This window comes from Anser anser (genome assembly GCF_964211835.1).
Source record: "Anser anser genome assembly, chromosome: 1".
Lineage (NCBI taxonomy): Eukaryota > Metazoa > Chordata > Aves > Anseriformes > Anatidae > Anser > Anser anser.
In genome coordinates, this window is record NC_139720.1 from 57,625,074 (window position 1) to 57,651,585 (window position 26,512).

At 42.9% G+C, this 26,512-nt stretch overlaps 2 protein-coding genes across 5 annotated transcripts in view; one reads left to right on the plus strand and one right to left on the minus strand.

The window, feature by feature from the left end:
• Positions 1-26,512, plus strand: part of SYN3 (synapsin III) — a 235,377-nt gene that overhangs the window by 104,983 nt on the left and 103,882 nt on the right. The gene's annotated exons all lie outside the window — the stretch shown is intronic.
• The window catches only part of TIMP3 (TIMP metallopeptidase inhibitor 3), a 37,407-nt gene continuing 11,692 nt past the window's right edge, over positions 798-26,512 (minus strand). Inside the window, exons 2-5 of the mRNA XM_083824421.1 lie at positions 13,413-13,495; positions 6,589-6,700; positions 6,094-6,215; positions 798-5,440 (exon numbers count right to left, since the gene is read on the minus strand). Coding sequence (XP_083680547.1) covers positions 5,243-5,440; positions 6,094-6,215; positions 6,589-6,700; positions 13,413-13,495 — 515 coding nt within the window. The 3' untranslated portion in view covers positions 798-5,242. The remainder of the gene's footprint in view (positions 5,441-6,093; positions 6,216-6,588; positions 6,701-13,412; positions 13,496-26,512) is intronic.

Consider the following 26,512-nt stretch of genomic DNA (forward strand, 5'->3'; position numbering starts at 1 on the left):
TTGCAATGTGACATACTTCAAGCAATGAAATTCTCACATCAGAGACCCTCATCCCTCTATGTCTAAAACTTTCCAAAGCTTACTTTCTAAACCTTTGGATGAAACACAGAACAGATATAGATGTCTGTTTCATTCTTTCCTCCTTGTGGAGAATGGTGATTTTCCTAAAGTAAAAGTGACATGAAGGAAATTTCTAACAGCTGTTTTGGAGGCCCATATTAGTGAGCATTTTAATTTAGTTGAAAATGCCCTCTCTGAAGCTTCCTTCTCATTTCAACAGGGCATTTTTACCCAGCCCTAAGCATAAAGGATGCAAGGCTCTGACATTTCAGAGCAGAAAAGATCTGAATGATGAATCTCCATTTTCTTTGTTATGGGCATGTACCTTTTGACCGTTCCCCCTGTTTACTAGAAATAAAAGCAAATCTGGCAACTATTCGTCTAAGGCCCTACTGGTGGTGCTACATGACTTAACCATAATGACTGCCTTGCTCCGTAGTGACCCCCTATGGCCAATTAACAAGTGGGATACGTTAACTTCAAAAAGAATTTTTCACCTCTCCTTGGGGCTTATGACCCCAATAACAAGCCTTCAAGTGATCAGACTCTTAGAAAGAGGGAGGGACTACTGGATGTCGTCTTTGCCAAAGAGCAAGAATTGCCAGAGGTGGAATGTCTGCTTTGGGCCCAATAAATGGTATCAAGAAAGGGAAGGAAATGAATAAATCCACTTGCAAATCCATTTGTGTACATTTGAAGTGGACAGAAACTAACATAAGTGAAGCAGAGACAGAATGTCTGTGATAGAAATAAAACCACTTTACTGTTTAGAATAAAAGGACACTATAAAAAGTGAACATTATGCAACATTACCTTAAAAGACAATATACATTCACTGAATATAAAATTTATAAATAACATGGAGGAAAACTGTAAACAGTGCTAGAAAATTTAGCAACAAATACATTCCTTCTGGACAAGATTTTTCACGCAGGTTTGGTTCCTTCCCCAAATTTCCATGACTATCAGGAACAGCAGAGTGGCTCTATGAAGGAAAGACTGTCAGAAAGAATGAGAAACCAGTACAGGCAAAGCAGCAGCATTTAGTGGGTTGTTAAGCTTTTTGTGAAGACTGGTAGCTCCAAAAGATACTTATTCCAAAAAAAAAAAAAAAAAGGTTTTGCAAAAATTTTGTCCTGCCCTTCCTTCTAAGCTAGAAAAGACATTATAAATATTTTTTTCAAAGACATCTGAAAGAATGGAGGCTTGTTCCCATCGAGGCTTTTACTTCAAGAGTCCTTACTGTGAAAAACACCAGTGTGTTTGCCATCAATCACCCTGAGGTAGCACTTTGCTCCAGCCAGTATGAATGGGATCTGGTGATACGTTTAGGTTTTCAAACAGTCCTATCTAAAGGATCTTGCAGCTTTTCAAAACAGGAGTTTAGGCCTAAAATTGTGGTTTTGTTGCATGAAAGGGAGGGGGAAGCCTCCCACAGAGGGGGGAGCACTATGTCTCAGCAATTCCAGGAGAACTTTATTCAGTGTACTCCAAGCACAGATCTCCTCCTGCTCTCTACCATTTTGGAAAAGGAAAATTGAATCCAATCACTCCCAACCTTCATATATATATATATATATATATATATATATATATATATAGTGATTCTAAAGGGGAAAGCACTCTCAAGCAAATAAGGAAATTGTCTATAAATAAGAAAACAAAAGGCAACAGCCAGAAATGACCTATGCCCTTTTAAAATTACTTATAATAGTGCTGATGTACGTGAAGTATGGGGGGAGGAATAAAGCCTCCTCTTGTACATGCCCAAAGGACATGTTCACATGAGATGTGCCATTGATAGTTCCCTCTAACCTTTGGTTTCAGGGTGAAGTGAGAAGCATGGGAGAGGTGATGTGTGCTGCTGCAAGCCATTGTATGTTCCAGAGCCTAATATTTTGGGGAGAATGTCATACCTGCCTCCTCACATCCCCATCCCTGGCATGCCCACATCCTGCATGGCCTGTTCTGATGAGGGAGAGTTTTGTCCATTGGCAAGCAGAAGTGACTTAGCAGGACAGGAGAAAGGAGAGAGTAGACAGAAAAGGAAGAAGTCTTTGAGTCTGATTTAGAGCCTTTTCAATCCATTTAATGGCTCCCTCCTGCTTCAAGGGAACCTTCGGTCAGGTTCTTAATGCAAGAACAAGCTAAAATTTAGCCCAAGAAATACATGTCCCTGATAGCATGCACAGAAACATAATTAAGAAGCTTCCCAAAAGAAATGTATTTTTACTGGATTCTTCCCCCTCCTTTTGGCTCCACATTTTTAAAAGCCTTAAGAACTGTTTCTTTACACAGCAAGGGAAGAGATTTGGTACCAAACCCCCACCCTTGCCAGTCTAGCTATCTGCATCTCAGAAATATTTTACCGTCTACAATATAAAATGGGTATTCACTTCACTTTCTGGTAATGTGGTTGCTGTTTTGCTGTTTACAAAGCACATAGCTACATTATATCCTACTTTGGGACACAAGTCCTCATAGCATTAGAATGCAAATATTTTCACAATAATTTGAGTGCAATACTGTGATGTCTCAGCTAGCTAAATGAATCAGTGACAGGTAAAATATGCAGAGCTGCAATTAAATGAAAATTCAAATCGACACTTCACTGCATTGGGGGGCACTCTCACTTAGCCTCCGAAGCCATGAAAAGTGGCTGCAGCTCAAAGAGACGTCCGCTTGGCAAAGTCGCCTTGAGCTTGAGGAGGACCATCTCCAGCGATGCCGACTCCACACGACGCAGACAGTGAGGGTGGAACCATCACCACTGGTGAGGCTGGCTCCACTCTGCCCTTGGTGACCCTCTGAGATTTTGTCAGCAGTGCACAGCTCAAACAGAGATTGTCCCCCTGCGTCCAAAGCCAAGTCCCGTGTTCTGCCAAAAGGGGCAACATCCTTGACCCACCACGCGATCCTATGATGGGTGCTGTGAAGCGCCCTACTCTCCCTCTCATCTCCAACCTATCATTTAGGAGTAGTCACAGGGAAGAGGATTTTTGGAAAGTGTTCCAAGCCTGAATCACAGGAAAATCCAACAGACTCGCAGTGTGTTTTGTTCTGTATTGGCACTCAGAGCCGCTGGAAAAAAAAATACACAGCAAACCTAGGCGCCTCCTACATTAACTCTTTGAAAATGCCCTTTGAAGCTCATCTTAAAAATGAAGCTACAAACTTTTTGCTGCAACAATTCATCTAGGGAATGGGACATTTCAAGGCATGTACATCTGCCAGAGCTCTGGTAGCACAGAAGGACCACAAAAATTCATCAGGACCCACCTCAGACACCCATTCCTTCCCATTTAGCAAAGAGGCCCCCAAACAACTCCAGTAGTTGTGAAGGTCACTGACTACAAAATGCTGTTTTGCCCCAGGCTGGAATCACTGCAGCAGTTTTTCCTGCTGGTGGCAGCTCTGCTTTCTAAGTGGAATGAGTTGAAGATATATGGAGACTTAAGATAAATAATCATAATAATACAAAAATGAAGTTAAGCGTAATCTCCCTGCCCAAGCCCTCCCCGTCCAAAACTCAGTCACCCATTTTGCCAGCGCCCCTTCTTCACCATCATTAAAACTTAAAATACTTTTATTTGATAAGAAAAATTATATTATAGTTTTCTTAATAAAAAAAAAATAGAACGAAAAAAACTTCTCCAGTCGACAGCAAAGCACAAGACAGTAAGGCTCCTCCTCCCACATCACTGCAGGACACAGTAATGAGCACATGCACAGAGCTATGCTTAACAGTGCCTAGAGGGGAAACAGCACTTGACACAGAAGGAATCCTCTGGGCAGCTGAAATTTTATGATCCCAGCCAGCACATATTAGAAGACCACTTTTCCTTGCCTAGCCCCCACACACACTTCCTTCCACTATATAAACAAATGTGCCTAGTATAGCTGCAGGGGAGGAACCGTGGTGCTAGGGTACAGAGGAAACAATGACTGTAGCCACTACTGCAGATACGCTGGAGCTTCAATATCTTAAAAACAACTCACTGACTCGGAATGTCAATATTTCTGTCTTTAAAACACAATCAAACCATTCTTTTGTTTACAACACCAAAAAAGTCCACGTCCTGTCAAAAATAGCTTATGTCATTATGTGTATATACATCTTAGTTCAGCAAAACACTATTTTGGCAATAGATTTTTTTTTATAGTAAGAGCTCTAGCAAGTCTCCCCTTTCCCTCTCTCATGTGATTGATTTACAGTTGGTATTTTCGTATCTGTTTAGTTTAAGGTGTTTACAAGCTGTTTTTCCCGTTGAAGCAAAGCTGCAAAGATCTCAGGGACCAATGCTGCTCAAAACAGGATGGCACAGCACTTCATCTGCTCTCCTGCAGATGGATTTACCTCCCTGAACACAGGGGATGTGGCTTTTGTTTTTTAAACAATGAAAAGATGAAATACTCTCTCCTTTGTTCTGTGGAAAGCCAGAACTTTAAATGTGCTGTTACATTCACACTGTGACTGAATTAGCTAGGACAATCAGTCAGCAATGCTTTTACCAGATGATGTGGTCAGACACACCAGGTGAATTCTCCCATTGCGGGAGTCAATCACATTGCCAATCTCTCCCACAGAGGAGGATTTCTTTTGGACATTATTTTTTCCAAGGTTGAGGTTGGGTTTCTTTTAGGTTTGTTTCATTTGCCAATGTGATTAATTAAACCTGTTTTCCTTCAAATAGATTTGTCTACATATTTTCAGCACTTAGTGCATGAGAAGGGGGTGAGGGGAAGCCAGCACATAGAAGAATACAGTGCCTAATCGGCATAGTTTTTAGATTTTTGTTTTCCTAAAAAAATAGAGATTATATTGCTACAGCTAATGATACATGTAAGAGAGCAAGAGCTCCATCTTTTTTTTTTTCTTCCATTTTTCCCTCTGGTGTGCAAAAGTAAGCTCCCAAATGTCATCTGATCAAAATGAGTGGTATCAAAAATGGAAAAGGTGATTACAACAAATTCAGTAAGGTAGCACAGACTTTTTTTTTTCCTTTTTTCCTTTTTTTTCTTTTTTTTTTCTTTTTTTTTTCCATAAGTGTTCGAAGTGCTAAAATTTGCAAGAAAACAGGCACTAATTTCATTGTCATCATCATGATCTGGTAAGAGTTAGTGTCCAAAGGAAGATCAGCCACAAGTAAGGGAGAGGGGAGATAAGGAAGGGATAATGCACTCAGGGATCTGTGGCATTGATGATCGTTTTATCTGGAGGTGCCCATCCTCTATACCAGCTGCAGTAACCTTCTACCCTCTGGATGCAGGCATAGTGCTTCGCTTGATATCCTGAGTGGCCGAAGTTGGAGAGCATGTCTGTCCAAATACACTCATTCTTGGAGGTGGCAAAGCAGGGCAAATAGTAGCAGGGCCTGATCTATAATTATAAAGAGCAACCAGGTAAGGCGACATGGAACAACAACATTATATAAAAAGACTTTTTACTAGAAACAGGGATTTCAAAATTCCTCTCCCTAGAACCTTACTAACTCAAAATTCAGCCTCAGTTTAGTAAGCACATAAGCATGTGCTTAACTTCACACATGCAGGTAACTCCAGAGTCAAAGGGGCTTCTCAGGTGAAGGAAAGTCGAGCTTATGTTTATGTTTTTGCAGGTCTGGGTTTTTTGTTCATGAACAAAATCTTTGTGCCATTGCTAGGATGTGAGTTTTAAACTATTCAAATTGTTTGCACGGGAGGAAAAAAAAAAAAAAATGTCCCTATTTTGCCAAGACTTTGGTACCTGATTTCAGTCATCCGCAAATGATTTTGCCTGGATTCTAAAAGGCTTCTCCAACCCCAATTAACTCCAACACAGAATTACAAAGGCATACAGACACTGCATCTTTATTTGATTATCTCTTCTCTGCTATCAACTAAAGCTAAGCTGTTCTGTTTTCCCTGCAAAAACCGTTGTCCTCCATTTTCTTTCCTGGCTGTTCACTGACACCATTGGTATCAGCAGCCAGGGTGAACAGAATTGTAGGGTTCTAATGTCTTAGTACCACCTAACTAGGAAACACAACGTACCTTGCATCCACAGCCCAGGTGGTAACGATGATTGAGTCCTTTACGCTGGGACAGAGTCAGCCGGTCCCACTTCTCATACCAATTGCACAGGCCAGTGTAAACCTTCCCTTCGTACACGCGGCCTTGAAAACAGAGACATGGTCACAAGTTAGCACTTCACAGCTCAAGCGCTTTGCTCGTTTCCTGAGACCACTAATGCTCTCAATATGTTTGGCTTCAGTCGCTGTTCAACAACTGCTTTCTTTTTTATGAACTGGCTCAGGAATCGCTGGCCAGCAAGATTACAGAACTTCTGCACGTTAGGAGTGTTGTGTCAGCTGTAAGCACCAGCAGCAACATGTAGGTGAGTAATACTGTCAAGCTTGTCTCAACAACAGTGCAAAACTAAGTGAATTGACACCTTCGCAAGAAGCAAGGCTTGGCAATCGCCATGTCCTTAGCAGCTGTATGTATAGAATGGACGATGTTTTCATCATGAAGCGCATTGTCTTTTACCTGTAATCAGATACTGGTACTTGTTGACCTCCAGCTTCACTCCACAAAGACTCTCAGATGCTTCTGTGTAGATATACTGAACATGAGGCATTATTTGGAAGCCCCTGTACATCTAGAGAAAGAATAAAAAAGCTTTAAGCCATCTTGAGATAAAAACTTTTCATTTCAATTCTTTACAATCTATATTCCTTGACCGTCATGGGAGTGAACTCAAGCAGTGAACTTTTAGTGGTTAGGATGAAGGACTGACAGAACTAGCTGGACTCTGAGGGAAGTCCCCCACTGGATCTGCTCCCAGGACAGAATACCCACCTGTAACAAGGCACTGCAACTCCACGCAGCAACCACTTTTCCCACTCCCATTAGTTCCAGTGGCATGAAGTGAGCAGTGCACTGACACTGCAAGCTCTGCCAACATCCTGAACATTTTTTTCCTTTACATAGCTTATAATCAGGGAGAAATTAGTTCAAGTTTGGATTCTTTCTCCTTCATGTGATTTAAACTATTTATTCTGAACTAAGGGATTTTTCTTTTAAACAATGACCCTATTTTCCAGTGTTGTTGCTATAAGAATTTCAAGCTTTTGGTGCGTGATCTAAGTCATCATCCCAGATGCCTCCTTCTCAAACATCTAGCATGTGCTACTCCTGCTGACCTCAGCAAGGATTTAATGTTTCACTAACTAAATGAAAGCAGAAACAGAATTCTACCCCACCTCCTAAAATTAGCCTGGTACTGATGGGTGCCATAAAGAAAATATCATGTATACATAATTCCGCTATGCTTCTTCCCCTTTTTCATAACCTTTAAGTGGAAGCCAAGATACAATTCAATTTAATTGAAATATGAACTCACAGATATACTGGCAGTTGGAATCAATCAAGAATTAGCATGTCTCTCTATCTGAATTGACTTTACTGCTGCAATTTATGGAAACTCATACATGCTTTGAAGTCTGTGCACAACAAAGAAACTGCCATTGCATGTGTACATTGGACCCAATAAAACATATCCTATTTTGGAACACTGGGGATGATTTTACTCCAAATCTCATCTTTCAAATTTGGTTATCATTTTAAATTATTTGGTCTCTTTTTCCCCACCAACTCTATGAAATGCCAACTTCTAAAAGTGGAAAAAAAAAGGATTCTTTTAAGAAAACAATAGGAGGCTGAGAGAATCACTGTTTCATATCATTTCCCAGCCTATACTTCTCTCTATCAGCTTTACTGATAAAGAACACATTCATATTCATTTTAACTATTAATAAGGTGAGGCATGAAAGGAAAAAAAAAATCCTAGAAAGTCCCAGAGCTATAGATTCCTGCTGCTGTGTCACCTAAGTGGTAGTATATTCCTCCATGATGTATTCTGTTCCTTGAAGTCCCCTATTACCCTATTACCCCAAGGTATGCATCCCCACTTGCTCGTCTTTCACTATCCACCCCCACTCCCCCACCTAGAAAACAACAACCCTTTTTCTTCCACAGAATTCATCAGTGCTATTTTTTCTGGTGTTAGCAGCCTGCTTCAAACCTCTATGAATTCAGTGAACAGATGTCTGTTGATTTAATGGATTTTATACTAGACCCAGATACTGCATATAAAAACAAAATACTACTAATTTTTCTATGCACAGATGTCCAACCACCTTCTGGGCATCCAGGGAGTGCCTGTAAGTTTTTTTTTCCATCCTTAGTGACATTACCCTAATCAGCATGTTATGCAGTTATCACAGTTCAGTAACAGCACTGCTGTGTACAGTAAAAGACATTCCAGAGGGTTTGTATTTTCCAGCCTTCCCTCTACACCCTGCAAATATGCAAGGAAAGCATTTTTTAAAATTAATCATGATCTGTGAGCTTCTGTTGACACAGTATGTTTGGAATAAAGCATCATGTCCTTAAGTGAGCAAAGTCTTACGCTGAATATGGAAGAACTGAACCTTGCCTCATCTCTACTTTATTCCTGCAATTTTGTTGGTATGGGATGACCTACTCAGATTTTCCAGTTACCCTCAAAACAGTTGAAGATCTAGATTCTGGCACAGGCATCCTCTGTGTCCTTGGATGAGTTATTTAGCCTTCAGTGCACTTCCATTCCTCATCTGCAAAACAGCTCTGCCTTGCCTCACAAGGGTACTGTGAGGAAACACACACTGACTAAAGACCATGTGTTTAGACCCCACTCTAGCGGGTGTTACAGCAAGAAGCTATGATAGCAGTATCTAAGCAGATAAGACTAGCTAAGATAACAGCTGGGGCTGCCCAGCCTCTCCAGCCAGTGCATTATCTACACTACAGAGAGCTGGATGCTGTGCACGTGCAACACCAGTGATCGGTCATTCAGAGCGCTAAGCTCCAGGTAGTGTAGGACTAAATAAGCATCTGTGCTACGAGGTTTACACATGCACAAGCATGCTTTGAGCCCATGATCCCCCCTGCAGAAAGGGCCTACAATCTAGGTAAATCATTCCTCTGAGGAGCTGCTCAGGTCCTTTCTACAGGACCCTTGCATCTTTCTACGTAACTCCTTGCCTCTAAGGTAATGCTGAACTGGGATCTGTTTTCCATTTAATTTCCTGTTCACACTCCCATGGGGACAGCACTGGCATGGTTGCTGAAGGAAGCACGCTCAGCCCCTCAAAAAGCCCTTCAGCTCTACCCCAGTGACCCTCAGCAGTGCCAGCAGCTGCCGTGTTCATTGGCCCAGGGTTGGGGCCAGACGGGGCCCTCATCCTCTGATGACTCAAGAAAACTCACTACGACCTTGGTCCTCAGGAAGAAAATGGAAATTTGACGATCTTCTACAGATGCTTCCTTTCAAAACAAATAAAGCATGTTTGGGGGACACACAACACATCCTGTAAGGGCTATTGGACCAGTCAGAAGAAGCCCAACCATAAAGCTAGCCTCTCTCCTAACTGCTACCCTCGGAGTCCTCCTGTGGCCACAAATGTGTATTTTTGGAAACATAATGACAGGGAACCAAGTATTAGCAAGAGTCACGTGCTGTTGCCTGCTAGTGCTGCTCTATTTCCAGCTGTGTCAGCATTCCCCTTCGCAGCCCCCCTGCTGCCTCAGAAACGCACGTGCAAATACTGTAGTGGTTCCTGCTGCATGAGTAACTTCTCCCTGTGACACGATGTTCCTCCCTCCATCCCTCCCATGCAAGGTCACACCAGATGCCATGGCTTCCAGTCATCTTGCCTAACTTCAGCTCCTTAAAATTTAGGTGTTTCATGTGAAGTAGACATCCCTCTCTTGTCAAATGCCAAGGAAAGGCAATTCCATAACAACTCAGCCCACCCTAAAAAAAAAACACAACTCTACAACTATTAGGCTGAATTACACTTTGGCGGGTCCTATCCCTCTCCATTGACAATCAAGAGTGCAGGGAAGACTCAACACCTCATTTTAGTCTGTCTAAAATTAAACTTTAATCCCACCCTACTTCTTTCCTCTTGTGCCTATCAGGTTTCACCCCTTTAAGGCTCACCCCTAAAGACTCCCTTTACAGACTAGCAACAAACCAAAGAAAGCCTCCTTGCTTTTGGCAGCCTGTGCTGAGCGTTGCCATGGTCAACCAGGGCTGTGCGTGCACATGGAGCAGAAACATCCTGTCTCCTTGTTTCTCTTGCAGTTGCCTGAAATAGCTTTGGGCCATGCTCAGAGTGCACTGCAGAACATGCATGGGTTAGATCAGTCCTGTGCAGACCTCTGACACACGATCTTGAAATATTCTTAAATTATTTGAGATTTGAAATATTCTTAAATTATTCTTAAATTATTTGAGAAAGCAACGAGGGGAGTACTTGAAAAAGCACAGGGCCTTTTCAGAGCTATGGGCTGACCTTATGCTCTTACCTAGGCCCCAATCTATTTTAGTTACGAAATTCAGCAGTAAGTTCAGCGGTGTAAGCAGGAGCAAGAATCGGCCACAGCAAGCTCAAGGAGCCCACGGAAGAAATACAGAGATAGTTTGTTGCCTTTTAAGGCTCTCAATGCTCTTCAAAGTCAATTCAGTGCATGCTGCTAGACTAAAAGGCGTGTTTATTTTTCATCCGCAGGTGCAGGCGGGTTTATAGGTGGCCAAAAAACACTGACATGTTAGTTTTATCTTCAGAGCTGTTCCCATGCAGCTGTGCAGAGCCATAGTTTTCTTTTCAGCAGGAGGACAGTCAGCTATCACTGGGGTGAGCAAGGGAAAGATGTGCTGCGTCACTCTGAGCTCCCCCACTGCACGAAGCCAAATCTCTCTTTATGCTGAATCCCCTAAGCTCAGCAGAAAGGCAGCAGGGTTTCAGAGAAGGCACTTGGTTTGTTTGTTTATCAGGAACTATGTCCCTGGGACATTCCAGCTCCACTGAGCACTTTGACCGCTTCAGGTTCCTTACTGCCAAAGGTCACGGTTAAATGTGCAAGGCAACATCTCACCAACCCACCGTTTACGTGGTAGGACACCACATGCCAGCAGAGGCAGTCTGACCAACATACGATCTCCCCTTTAAAATCACTCTTGCCTTTGCTGGACATGTAGCTTTCCAACAAAATGCTGTGGGACATCTCCTGAAAAAAAGGCAATTGTTCTCTTGTGGTCTTGGCGTGAGGAATTTATGGATTACTGCAGTCTCTGCTGTAAACACTCTGGGCCTGTGCTGCAGACTAACTCAAGGAAAACAGCCAGGACAGGCTCCGATGTCTTCTTTAAAGATTGACACTATGGTGTCTGGTGACAGGAGAGTGGTTGCTGCTCCATGCAACATGGTCACCTTGCCTGGGCTTGTGCTCTTCCCCTTGCCAACAGACACAGAGAAGCCTTTTTTTTTTTTTTTTTTTTAAGCTCAACTCGTAACAGCGACAGTGTTTCATCCTCTGACAACCTTTTAATCAGGTTCACAGGAATGTCAGCATGCCTCTTCCCAGGGTCAACTCCATTACACAAAGATGGACCACCTTTCTTGTTCTGGCAGTGGAACATCAACCATTTGGGTTGAATTCTGAGGGAGCTGTAAGTTCTGCTAGTGCTAGACCAGTATCTGATGACAGATTATGCATTTTTCTGGGAAATAAGCACTTGAAGTCATTCAGTTCCTGAGCCATATTTGTTTCCCTTCTCTCACTTGCATGCTTGGCTGTCTGATATCATGAATGTCATCTGACCTTCAGAGAGCTGGAGAGTGCTGTGCTGACCTTGTTCCTTAGACAAAAATGGAAGGAAAATTGGGGGTCCTTGAGGGGTCTGGAGGAAAAGCTATTTTGTTCACTCCCCTGCACAGCAAGTGCTTTACATCTGAAATCTCTGTGCTTAAACAGAGGAGCAGTAACATAACACAGGATAGTAGTTCACTTTGAGGGCTACTGTTACTCTAGATCATCACTGCACCCTGTCCATTAGCCCTATGTTAGAAACGAAGCACCAAACCGAGCAGGAGGGAAAGGAGGGGTCCTGGGCAGATGGAGATGAAATCAAGAAAAGAATAATGGATGAAGCCATTGCAGCCTGTTGACGCTGAGTAGTATTGTGAAGTGAAGTACACCAGCTGAGCTGGACGGTGACAAAGCTGAACAAGAGCAGCACAGAGTGCTCCAAGCCTGGTGAAGCCAGGGACAGCTGTCAAAAAAATGGAGTGGTAGCATTGTCGTGCTGCTACTGACAAAACCCACTGGTTTTCTTTTTTTAAACAAATACAAGTTAATGAAATCTATATTTCCTTTTGAATCTTAAAAAGATTTTTTTAAGATAAAGGACATTAGTAAGTCCATCACCTCTCTTATGCAAAGTGGAAGCATTCCACTCTAGTGGGAGAGCCATGCCAGGACCAGATTTGGCCACGTGTGCGGTTTTGCGATAGTTTATGAAACAGGCTTTGCCTCTCCTCCTCCCAGCTTTGTTGCTTAGCTATAAACTGCCTTATAAAGAGAGTTACTGTTATGAGGCAAGCAACTGTTTTTTTCTGAACCTTTACTTTGTCTAATATGTTTCAGATTTCTTCAGTGTCTGCCAAGCTTTTCCATTCCCTTTCCTTTTTTTTTTTTTCCAAGACATAAACCAGTCTTATGACTGGAATTGCATAGCCAAGAAAAACAACGTAGGGCTGATTTTTAGCATTACATAACAAGGGGGCAGTTCAAGAAAACGTCCAAAGCAGCAGGTTGAATGCAGTTTGTACACCAAAGAAATCAGGGCTCTGAAGAGAAGCATCAGAGAAACCAAGAACTATGGTAGGAGACCTACCTCTTTTCACCCAAAGAGTCAATAGTTCATAGCTCTTCCAACCTGATGATCTCTGAAAGCTACAGTGTTTGCTTTAGCTTTTTATAAAAATCTTTACTATATGAGTTTCCTTTGTTCTGTATGTGGAAAAAATGCTATCATGCTAACTGGTGGTCACAATGAGTGCAAGGCAAGAAGAGATGAAAGAACACTTTCCCAAGGCTGGCAGACACCCCAGCACCACATCTTGAACTTAATGAAAGCACTGCATGGAAAAACTTGGATTTCCATAGCCTAACACTGTGTATGTTGAACACAAACATGACTCCAGTACCTAGAGTGGCCCATTTGTCATCCTCTACTACCAGAAACGTTAAAAATAAAGGAGGAATTCAGGTATTCAGCACTGTATGTCAGGATGACCTCTTCCTGCTCCTTTCCACTCTCCAGACAAATTTCTACCAATTGCTGGTTACCTTCCATTTTGACTGACCAAAAGAAAAGTTGAGGTGCTCTTATTTTAAATATGCAATCTTTGTATGTTATTACATGTTAACTAGAATCATTATCGTATCTGAAAATCTACGTGAAAAGTCTGCAAACATACCTTCATCTGCTTGACTGTGTATCGCATTGTTCCGAATGGTCCATCTTTCATGAGCTTCTTCCCCACAACTTTAGCTCGGATCACTGTCATGAGAGAGTAAAATACAACAAATTATAAATAACTTTACAGTGAGATACAAAAACCCTCACAAGATTTAGGCTAGACCCTCCACTTCAAAAAAGCCACTTAGGTAACTTACTCTGGAAAATAAAAACTCCAGGCCAACCTTTCTCTCAATTTGTTCTAAAAATCTCACACAACAGAGGCATGTAAAATGTGATGCCAAAGAAAGTATTTATTTATAGGAAATCTAGTTATTTGTGCATACTAAGAACAAGCATTATTTGTGTTGAAACCCCACTGAAACCAGACAAACAGACTATGGCTGGGACCAAGGCAAGGCAAAATCTTTGCACCGAGCCAGTGGGATGTAATTTGTATTGAAAGCCTTAAGTCTCAACATAAAGAACGATGTTCCACAAGGCACTACTTTTAAACTGCAGTATCAGTGCCCCATGCAGCTTCTGTTTCCCAATAACCACAAGAGCACACTGGAATGTCCCATATCTGGTGCTTCGCTACAGCAGCCAGCTTTGAGATACCACAGCTCCCAACAAACAGCTCCCTTGAACAAATGACTACCATGTTAAAACAGATTGTTCAGCAACCAGCAAGTCCGCAGCAAAAGCAGGCAGGCCAGTCAGAAGACACGTGGAGGACAAACTAGAGCTGACCACATCTTGAATCCAACCTGACACCAGTATCTCCACTGTGCTACAGATGCACCACAGCAACACCAATTGAGACTCAGCCATCACAGATAAGGACCTTGAGGTGTCTCAAATGAATCTAGCAGGTAGCTTACAGCCAGTGCTTCATGAAGAGTTTTCCTGCTCTTGTATTTTTCATGTATTCTACAAGAATTACTGTTTTATATAACCTCTTCTTCTTCCAAAAAAAAAAAAAAAATCTATAATCACCTGCTTATCTCAGTAGGAAAGCAAAGCTTAGCAACAGCGCAGGAATTATTCAGCTAAAGCCCACTACTCTAGAACAATCATATCACATTATAAAAGCACCAGAAGTGGCTTTTTACAAGGGCTTAAGAAAGTGAGATTTGACAAGACCAGTCCTGAGAGGCATAAGGATCGCCATTAGAAAACCCTGTACCCCAAAAGCCACTTAAACAAACAAAAAAAAGGAAGTCAAAATTCCACTAATCAAGAAAAATGAAGACAAACTCACTCTGCTACAATTTGTATTCTGTGCCTCAGCCAGATTTCTCAAATAAACTTTAAACTTTGTAAGACAGTCCTGCTGGCTTTGATTCAAAGGTCCAACAAAACTTTTGTTTATTGAGTGCCAAAATTCTTTCTTAAATTTTTTCAAACTTCTATTATCCAATGGCAGTAAAGCATATGATTTGTACAATTTTATTGATTCCACTATTTAACAACTTGCTCAGACTTCAATTTACTCCCTTCTTCAAAATTTCATAGCTGCACTGAAGCATGTCCTTCAGGACAGTAAATATGTTTTAAAAAGATTCTTCTATTTGTTTCCTGCAGCCACCACTGCTAGCAAAGCTACAGAAACCAGACTGCTTAAGAGTCAATGAAAAAGAACACAATTTCTTTAAAGCTTTGTGAATTCCAGGGCACTTCACTAATAATGGAGTCCATAGCAAGGGTGTCAAAGGTCTTATCTTCATCTGTGGCATACCTGACATACTGAAATTGAAAAAACTGGTGTTTGCCTGACCCATCTGAAATCAGCAATGGAATCTTCTAACTAATTGACAATGACAACAAATATACTAAAAAGCAATTTTGCAAAACACTAGGGTTTTCAAACCAGAACATGATTAGCATCAAAGATGACAATCACGTTCCCAGTTACTGACAAAACACCTAAAAATCCATTTTCTTCACGAACTTAGCTGCTAGCTTGGCAGCCCTTTAACTGCCTGGTTAAAGTAGTGCAGCCACTTCAGAATGAAGGCAGCTTTGATTTATAGACTAATCAGCAGCTTCACCAAAGGACCAGAGATTCGAAATATGCATCTTCACCTGCACGTAACAGCATCCCAGTTTCAGCTAATGCCACCCTTGCAGACAGGTGGAAGGATCTGTGACTAGACTAAGAAATCCCTGTCTCTTCAGATGATTACTCCCCAGTAAGGTTAGTAAATAGAACCTTAGTGTGGGCTATTGCTTCAAGCTTTTAAGTAAATGGGTCAAGCCCTCTATATCTCAGAGCTGTTGCCTTTATCATGCAAATGATAAACTTTCTAAGTAAGTTCCTTCCTCTACCAAAAAGCCTGGAAGCAACAAGGAACCCACCCTGCATCATTTTTCCCCTATTAAAGGAAAAGTCAGCCAAGGAGCAAAGGATGCTCCAGCTTAAGTTTACTCGCTGTATTTCGTGAGGCTGAATTCCTGCCCCTTACGGATCAGACACATCTGGGTAAATGGAGAGAAATGCTGGCCAGACAGGACTGCCCAGAGCTCCCAGCTGCAGATCTGCAGCCACGTGTCTCCCAGTTCCCATCTTTGCGCGTTCAGACTGCTGTTCACCAGTTACACTGCTGGGCCACTCTTCGCACCTGGTCAAAGGACATTGCTCCTAACTCAGCAGGGGCCATGCATACTTGCCAAAGGACTTGTTCACTCTCTGCAAAGCATTGGAAACTCACAGTATTTCTGCCGCAAGTTTAGTCCCTGCTACACTGAAGAAATCAACTCTTTACTTCTGGGGACTCCCATTGTTTCAACAGAATAAGGCACAAGGTGCTGTGACTGCTCCCCTGAACTCCTTCCTTCTCCCTGAAGCTCTATTACAGTCCCGCTGTTACTGATGGGAAACTTTATCCCACACAAGTGGTCACCAAAATAGCTGCATATTTTTAAACCACAATTCCTTTGATGTACTGCCTATAAAAATACTCCGAGATGAATGTTTCTCAGTACTTTGGGGTTTCAGGTCAGGTCACTTTGTGGGACTGGAGCAGTTGGCAAGGTCTCACGAGTGATTTGTAATTATTTATGAAAAGTTAAATTAGATGGGGATATAAATCTTGATAAGATAAGCGTGGCAGCCATACTGTGATTCAAAGAGGAGAAACCATACAAGCTGCTTCCCCATAGTTGACACAATTTAAAAAATGAGGGGGAGAAAGAACAGAGAGAAAGAAAACCAGATATTTAATAGATATTCTAAAAAACTGTCTTGAAAGTTACAACCTGCTCTGGTTGAGGACTCAAGAAATACATCTAACAATGTATCACAAATAGCCAATGTATTTATCTTTTTTTCCCTCCTTTTAAATGAGAGCTGACTTAATGCTTCAGAAAAACGGAGATGGCTCAGATTTGCCACTGGACTAGCGTAGTTCAAACAGCTCATAGTTTGTATTCCACTGGCATCTATATCATGGTTGAAGCTCTCTACGTGTGCATGTATACACAAAACACACACAAAAATCACCTAAATACTTATCCAAATGACACTGGATAAGGCAAACAAATGAGAATGGGTACAGGATAAAAAGGCCCTATGTGCGCTTTTACTTGTCCAAATGCACACCCATCCAAATCCACTCAAAGGTTGCTTAACTTTATGCCTTACTTTGGCCATTTTCTCAAGGATTCATAGGAAGAATAGGTCTAAAGGTAAGGACACCAGCTTCACAGCTGAGATACCGGAGGGTGGGGTTTTTTTGTGAAGAATTGGACAATGACTGATGTGAGGGGAGTGGACCCGTGCAAAATTAAGACAAGCATTTGCCAGGTTGAGGAAACAGTATGGTGAAAAGACTTGTATTTACAAAATCATTTCATCCAGGCACCCACCAGCTACCCCACATGTAGTAGCAGCAGCTTAGCAGTTCTTTTTCCCCCAAGTGAAAAGCAAAGGCACCAACTCTCTTTCCATCCAAGCCCGTGTCCTTTATCGGGGTCAGCCACTAGATGGTGACACCACCACAAATCTCACCTTCCATCAACAAGAGGGCAGTGGTATGTGTGGAAGCTCACACCACGAATCCCAGTTGTACGCCCAACCACACCAAGAGAACCAGATGCTTTCTCTCAAGCTGGCTGGTTGTCATCCATGAACAGCAGCTTTAAGTGCAGGCATACAGCCTTTAGAGACCAGGATTTGCTCCAAACCCATCTCCCTTGTGACCAATTATCATGAAAAGCTCAGGAGAGAAACATCTGCTACGATCTCGTTATTGTTTCATGGATTTCTTTTACTGGTGTGCAATATGAGTATTTTGAAGTGAGAAGTTTGGCTGAGATGTACGTTCATTGCACTTAAGTAAATTAAGGATCTGGAGGATTCCTGCTGTTTACTAATGAAGACATAGGGGAGAAGTTATTCTCCCCGCCCGTTCTTCAACATTGGCTACGGCCTGAGGCCACTGGCTACGGCAGGAGCTGGACTGCAAAACCAACCCCAACAGAATGGGGTACTTGGAAACGCCACCTCAACACTCAGTGTGGGACATGCCAAGGAGGAAGGCTGCCATTTTACCCATCCAAGGACCTGTGCCCACTCCCAAGAGCAAGTTCCTGAGAACTTTTCCCCAAGCTTACTAGCAGCTCTCCCACTCGCCACGTCTCACAAGAGCTCCTTACGGCGCTGTACAAGCTGCAGGGCTTACATCACGCGGGGCTAGGGCTGGGGGTGTGTTTAAGACTTCCATGCACACCTAGCACCCTACTGAGGTATCAGTCAGCTGGCCAAGGCGGGGTGCTGTCACACACAGATTTGCCAGCATTGTGGAAATACTGCTGGTGCTGCTTAAAGGATAGAATTGCTCTGTTTGTCTCGTGCTCTCCCTCTCTCACACAAGCTCTGTTCCTTTTCCCACACCCCAGCTGATCTGTTAGCAATCATTACCAACACTCTTGGCCTCCCTAATAACAGAGGCCCATAACTACAAGTGGATTGTGTCCTTTGGACTGGAAGTCTGGCCCAGCTGTATGCAGCCTCTTGGGGACCTGTTAAATTGCCTAGTGGTTGCAGGCTTGCATGAGAAGCCAGCGGGTGGGGCTGTCTCTGGAAGAGGGACAGGAAAACACCCGCTCACCCGCTCCTCCACTTTTATGGCAAAGCAGAACGGAGGGGGAAATGCTGATGCCAGCAGGGGGTCACGAAAGGGCAAAAAAACAGATACAAGTCCCCAGTCTGTCTGATATGTCTGTACTGAAAGTCGCATCCTCCCGTGTAACCAAAAGAGAATTCTTTTACAAATCAGAGTATTGAATTTGAAGGCTTCTTGCAAAGACCAAGAATGATGAAAAGATACAACAGAGGAGCTTTCTCTTGCGTTGTTCCACCATGACCTCCAGCCAAAGCCACAAGAGCAATGAAAGCCTCTTTCGCTTTGTCTTGGAACACGCCAAGGGCAGCAGTGCTGCTGGAAAGCATCACTGGAGAAGCTCATCACAAAACCAAAAAAAGAGGTAGTGAAGTAAGCAGTTTGCTGCTGGCTGCCTTCCTTTCATACCCCTCACCGACTAGTTCCCAATTAGCTTACTCAACTGACAGCCCAAATCTTGACCTTTTGGCTTTTCATCGCACTCTGAGGAACGCCGACCGAGAAAGAGCACCCTCTTAACACCAACTGCTTCTACCAGTCAGTCACAACAAAAAATACCACAGTGGAAAGAACTTGTACTTCCTTCAGTAACTACCAACCTTGCTGGAACATTCTGACTGACATAAATAAAAACAGGAAGGGGAGATACACAGATATCTTTCCCTCCAATTTCTGACCAGAACTATTGGCCTTCAAACCACTTTTGGCCTTCGTCCTACAGATCAGAAAACATTCCCTAACTGTGGCACTGCAAGGCTATTTGAAGCCCACCCCAAAAAGCAGAAGGCAATTGAACGGCTTCACCCAGGCCCAAGTTCTACCTGAACTAACTGATCATAACTGCAGTTGCTAAATAGTAAGCAGGTTTTGTATTCCTTTCTATTCTGCAGCTTTACTAGCCACTGAGAGCCTGTTCACACAACACAATGAATTGCCTTACTTCCGACACCACAAAACAGGCATGATACACTCTTTCACACAAGATTCATTGCATCAGACCTCCCATCACTTCAAAAAAAAAGTTATAAACTGCTCTAGAAGGGTTTTCCCTATGTGGGAGAAGGCTAATCCTCCCAACAAGACCACAGATTGAAGATGCAAGGTTGCATGAAACAAGCAGAATTTCGGTTGTGCTTGGCATTTTTCCTGTAGCTTATTAACTGGGTACAAATTCTGAGGTGGCATCTTTTATGAGGTAGCAAGCATTTCACTCCCTCTCTGTACTGTGCATCTCACCCTATGGAAGCCCAAGCAGTACTGCCTTGGAAATATATCGTGAACAGAAAGAAAGGAGAGTCTTAAACAAGAAACTGCAAATTATCTTCTAGATATTTAATTCTGGTTCCTATACGTGATTTGGTTGATGACTCCTCAGCTGCCCAGCACTGCCCCTGCACCCAACTCCTCCTGTCAGCTCCCTTGCTTTCCCATCATACACAGGTAGACTGTTCTGAGGACAGAGAAAAGACTGACAGGAAGAGGGAAGAGAAGAGGGATCTAAAATGTGTTTCCACCCATTTACAAGAACAATCCTTAAAATCTACGTGTAGATGGTACGTTTTATGCCAAGCAAAACCAGCTTCAGGAAATACCTCTTGCTAAAACACAGAGAAGCTAAAGGCAGAAAAAAAAATAAAAAAATCTGTTGTTACTAGCTATTACTACCTACTGAGTTCAGGAAAGCCAGGCGGGACCAAGAGATTAGCTAGAACAGGCAGAGCATGGCTAGTTGAGTCATAAAAGTTACATGCATTGCTAAGTTAAACTCACAGCTTGCGTCAACAACACATTCTAGGTTTGCTACAGAAGTAAGCAAACAGAGCTGCTGCACGCTGCAGAATGAGCGTGCCTACAGCTTTCAGGATCTTCTGGCAAAATATAGAGGAACCAACGCCACTCCTGTAAACTAGCCATTTCTGTTTCTGTCTCCTTTTTGGCAGGCTTTTCTTTTTTTCCCACCTAAATATTTAACTAGTTACTGACAGATGAATTCAATCTAGAGGCAAAAGGCAGTAGTCGAGTATCAGAACAAAGAAAGAGCAATGGGAGTGGAAGAAGCAGGAGTGCCCGACAAACAGAGTGCAGCAGAGATCACCTTCACTTCTCTCTAAGGGATGTTCTCCCAACAGTGCACTTTGCCTCATTTTGTGTCACTGACAACTAGCAAAGAAAGAACTGATTTTGGCCAAGGTTGGCAGTGTTGAAAGGAAACTAACAATGCAAAAGCACTTCCAGAGCCAGCTTACAACAATGGATAGAAATAATATGCATGTGACTCAAAGCTGATCAGGTAATGACTCACTCAAGCACCTTTTCCCTTTTCTTTTTGGTCTACATAAGACTTCAAGAGCAAGATTTAACTCAGTCCTCACTTCTGGATCAAGTACTTGGAGACAAAGTACATACAGGACAAGGGGAAGCCAGGCTGAGACAAGTAAGGCTCTGGTTTCTCACAGCTCTTTGGAAGCGTTCGAAGGAGCCACAGCTCTTAGTGTTCCACTCGGAGAATATGGCAGGGCTGAGGTGAGACCAATTAGGGGCAAATGGAAACCACATGCGATCTTAATGAAACAAGGAGCTGGAGTGCATGGCTTACTGCTGCAGGAGCATTTACTGCCTGAAAGGAATGTGCATCTGGCATTGATCGTTTCCCAACCCATCAAGTGAGCTGTAACATGGAAAGCAAATTGGAGCACATGAGGAGAGATGAATTGCCTGAAGAAGTACCGTTAGGGGAACAGCCTTTGCAAGGAGAAAATGTGTCCTCTGGCTGTGATTTAGTGATATGGTTGCAAGTGAGGCTGATCAGGCATTTCCACAGATCACAATCAGGAGAAGAAACTACAAGTGCAAGTGTTACAGTGACTAAAATGGACTGTGTGGTACTTTGAAGAACCTACGATCACAGAAAACCCGTTCTGAGTTACATGGAGCAGACTCTTGCTCCCTGAAGGTCATGGTCATCGCTTAAAGAATAAAGTACTGCTGACCGTAAGCAAGGGCAACATAGAGTCCTCAAATGCAATGCCTGTTTCTGAAGGTGAATGATGTTTTTCTTATGTGTACCTCAAACAGGTAGACGGTGAGGAGATTTGAAGCTGAAGAGACAGTGCAGATACACCGCTTTTTCCCATTTTTTTTTCTTTTTGACTGCAATTTTTTTTGAAGAAGTTTCAATTCTGCTAGGAAAGAAAAGTCCTCAGTCTGCAACGCTGTAGATAAGTTGCTCTACTGGGATACGGTCGTTCCTTTTGCAAGCTGTCATGTTGCAGTTTGATATCCGGTTCTCAGAACAAAACTGCTATCTTCACCAAGCAGTCAAGAGGCTGCTCAACAGACATCAGAAGGCAACAGAGGGGCGAAAATGATGCTCTCATCCAGCACTCAACTGTATATACAGTGAATGTCCAAGGCTTGCACCTGGTAGATGCTACCTTGCTTTTCATTTAACAGTGAGACCTCTCTAAAGCCGGATATGTAGAACTGGCATGTCTTTGTTTCTTTAGCGTTGTCTCCTTTCTTTGATATGTGAAGTTAACAAGCTTAATCACTGTATTTTTCAAGGAGGTAGTAGAAAATTCTTGAGTCAAATCTGCCTATTTATTAGTCTTCCTTAACACACCATGTTAGCCACGAATGCACTGGGAGCTCTCATCCAAATGGGCCAACAGGAAGAAGAGGAAGAAGAAGAGTCCTGCAAAGAAGACCTTCCGAAAGCAGTTTTCTTCTGCGCATGAGAAATGGAGGGGCTCTGACAGCGTACGTAAACATTTCAAAACGGGGAGTATCAAAAGCCACAGGCCTGGACACTCCCAGCCTCAGCGACTTACTTCAGAGGAGTCCTTCCTTCAGCACCTCGCCTGGCCGGGACGGGTGCCAGGGCCCTGCGAGGATGCTGCACGCCACTGATCACTCCATTTTGCACGTAGGAGCTAGGGAGGAAGAACCGTTTGGGAACACATATAGATTTCAAGGGTACTGGGTGGACCTGCCAATTCCTTCCTGCATTGGAAAACTTGCATTGAACTGATAGAGTCAGCAGCTGTCCATGTCAAAGAGGTATACATATTTAACCAGGTCTGACCTATATGTGCTGCTCTGCTGTTCCTATTTGCACCAGACCTTACAGGACCTAGTATTAAGCCTGCCTGACACTGGAATTAAACCTGCATTCAAGCAATTTCTCCTGTCAGCAGCCAGTACCTTTGCCCACCGTTGTGCTGTAAATTGTTCAGAAGCTGACAGCCTCTGTAGACGGTCCACTGGATGTGTCCATGACAATTCTGGTTTATCATGACACTTAAGAAATGTATTAATTACCCATTTTATTAAAGTCCATTATCTAACCACAGTCACTAATACTATTGATTAAATTTCTGAGTTGAGCTACATGAAGAATTCTGCCCTGAAGTCTCAGCACCATTTAAAGACCTAGGGCATAGCTCTCAGGACGCCAGCCGGGCAAACTTCACACTGGCCAGCTCACCCGCCTGGCCAGCATCCCATCAAGTACCCCAACCTAACTGTGTGCCTAAACATCAACCTTCAGTTTCAACCATCAGAGGGACATCGAGGGCCAGAGATACCCAGTGATGATTCGATTGGGGAATAAGAATTAAAAATAAATAAATAAATAGGAGACTGATACGAGAAGCTTGTGAAAAGACGTAATGAGAAGAGTTGAAAGTCTACGAACATCTGTAAGCAACAAGCTTACAGCAACACGAATAGTAATTATTGCACACTGTATGTCCTCTGGCTTTGAAGGGGCAGGATTTTCCCTGTGCACAGACACAGAGCCTGGCAGCAGAAAGGATAGGCAGTCACTGGCCAGCAACCTTTGTTCTTCAAGTAGTTTCCTCAGAAAATCCCTGACTGTCCTACTGACAGACTGGCTAAAGTTGCTCCTTAGAAACGGCGACATAGAGAAACAGTAATTTAGTTCTTTTATTACCCAAACTTTCTTCATCAAAAGGATTTTTCTTCAAAAGTTCACGTTCATGGACAGCCCAAAGGGCCCAATGCAGAATAGATTTCCAGAACTTACATGCTACCTTACTACCCTCACACTTACGTACATCCTGGTGTTCCCAGTGAAATAATGCAATACGGCTCTTGGCTAGACTTCTTTAAGCAGAGAACACACTGAATAGTTAGTAGTGCCTGTCCTACCAGCAATTGTTGACTGTGGGGTTTTTGTTTGTTTTTGCACAAATCCAAGAGTGACCCATAGTGGTCTGTTCCTGGTCAGTATTGTTGATTGGTGCTTTTTACGTGGAAATGTTCAAGTCTGACCATACAAACTTGATGGTGGTTTAATTGAAGTTAACCTACCAGTCAGTTAGCTCACCTGTACTACTGGAGTTTGAGAGCTTCATAAAGTATTCTTACCAAAATCTTCCATTTAATTTCCAAATTGGGCAAGTTAAGCCTGCATTCTGGTATCAGTTCTTAGGTGTTCTTGTCACTTTTTTTTTCTTTTTTTTTTTTTTAAGAAAGGCAAAATGCTATATACAAGACATGGATGGTTAGTCATTATATTTCAACAAAGTAATGAACATGAACCAACCTCCCAGGAGCCAGCTTTGCAGAGCTTGGGTGAAGCTCACACCCAGAACACAGGTGTAAGCAAGTTTAAACATCTTGACAGGGAGGGAACTAACACAAATGTAAGGGGAAATGCCTCATCTCAGTCCTCTGACAGCAAGCAGCACAGCCACAAGCTTGTTTGTTCATTAATGCAGCAAAGCCACAGAGAACTACCCATTGCCGAAGGCTAAAACAAGTGAAGGGTGGGTAGATGTGTACTGAAGAGAATCCTCAGCATCCAGAAAAGTTAATGATGAAGCCCAGAGGACTAAAGACCCCGAATCCCTCCCGACTTGAGGGGTAGCATGTAACCTGATCAAAATCACCATCTCCTGCAGGGGTGGCTGTTCCTGTTAAATCATCAGGGATAGGACTGGAAGGAATGTTTCTGGAATGCTTTTTCCTGTCAGGAAATGTGGTTTTACTTAAGTCACAAATTTCTAAGGAAAGCATCAACTTCAGCAAAAATATTTATTTTTCTCCTCAAAAAAATGAAACCTATTTTCATCCTGAGTCAGCATTTCTCTTTGATTTCTCTTGAAGTCTAAATGTTAATGTGACATCTCTTAACCCTTCAAAACATTAGTTTCAGATGCATCAGAATAATCTTTTTTCCTGAAAATTCTGTTCAGAAGACTTTAATATTTTCGTTTTCCCTCCCGTTTCATTTTGAATGAATTTCCACCATTTCAAAACAACTCTCTGCGGAACAGAAATCCCAACCCTCTCCAACACGTGTCCAGATTCCTCTTTCGCTCTGTAAATCAGAGGTGACAACAAGAAGCTCTAACGACAGAAGCAAGAGTAACTTCCATTTTCCACCCTCGTTTCTCAAAAGCAGCAAATAACAAATTCCTGCGAATAGGAGCTGCAGGTGCCAGGAACTGGCATCGTTTCAGAAAGTAAACCCGCTCTCCCTTATCTCAAAGGGGATCTAAACCAAAATGAGCACCCAACATGAAAGTCCTTTAATTCAGTGCAACAATAAAAGCCTGTCAACACAGCGGACTGTAAACGAATGCAGACGTACTAGAGCTGTCTTTAAAAAATGACTGAGGACACCGCAAACAGGGTAATTTAACCTGGTCCTCAAGTGAAGCTTTGGGCTGCTGAGTGCTTGTTCTTTGAGACTGCAGGCAAGTCAGCCCTAACGAATGCCTTCCTCTTCTCTCTATGCTTTCTAGCCATTTCCAACATTTTGAAGCAGTATTGTTTGATTGCAGGCTGCTTCCTGAAGCTGCTTCCTTCAACTGCCTGCCGAACCCAGTGGGAATCCTGCCTCCAATTTCAGCCGGAGTGGGATCAGGCCCTACATAAGTAGCGGCGGAATCCCCAGACTTAGGAGCTGAACAGCTGCCTCTGCCCTTCCGAAAGAAAAGAGGAAAAGTTATTCCTGCAGCTGTTTTCCCCTAAGTGCCTTCACTCCAAACTGTAACAGGACTGGAGGGAGGGGGAGAAGGTGGAATTTTAATAACCCATTAAAAAGAAGTACGGGCCATTGCGCAGCAGCTCTTTCAGTTCGACTCAAGCAGGGTCACTGCTGCCAGGCTCAGACAGCCCTAAGGGCACGGGAAAAGTCGTCTTCTTGTTTTCACATCTCATTCACTGAGCGGGTAACGAGGGGGAGGGAGGAATCAGCTTTGGGGTTAATTAGCACCATGAACAGACAGCTGCATTGTCATTAGAAGTTCAAGAAGTCATCAGGGTCATCACTGAACCGCAAGATGTACACACACGCACACGAGGCACACGTCTAAGCCTGGAGTTTTAGAAGCCTTGCTTGGCTCTGATTTTCCACTACTCCAAGGGAAACTCTTTGAGTTAAGAACACTGAACTGTTGTGGCTCTGAGGAGAAGCCAGAAGCACAAAGGCACTCCCCCTCTGAATGGTAGCTGTTCATCCCCTTTGGAGCTGCTTAATTTCACACTTAATATACCAGCTAAGAATACTTACATGGCTTTTTTCCCCTGAGAAAAATCAGAGGTCTAGCTTACCAAAGTGTAGTTTCAACTCTGCTTCCAATATTCTGCGGGAAAAGCAGACAAAACCAGGGTACCGATGCACACAATTTCCTTCCACTGCTTCCTTCCTCAAGCAAGGAAACAGAGGAAGTGCAAGCGCATATTAGCAAAACCAGAAATGAGCATGTACAAATAATAATGAAAAGACAAAACCTCCAAAATGACAAGGACTGCTATTAATAAGGTTTGGAGCAGTGCTGGCCTCGGAGACTCACAATTTTGCTTAAAAACAAAAACAACACATTATCTAACTATGCGAAACAGCCACTGATTACTTTCTCACTGCAGTTCACAGGAATGTTTTCTGGTAAGGGATGTTAGTGAAAATGCAAGAAGAAAAATAAAAGGATTTCCCTCCCACCTTCCAAAAGGGGTTAGGAAG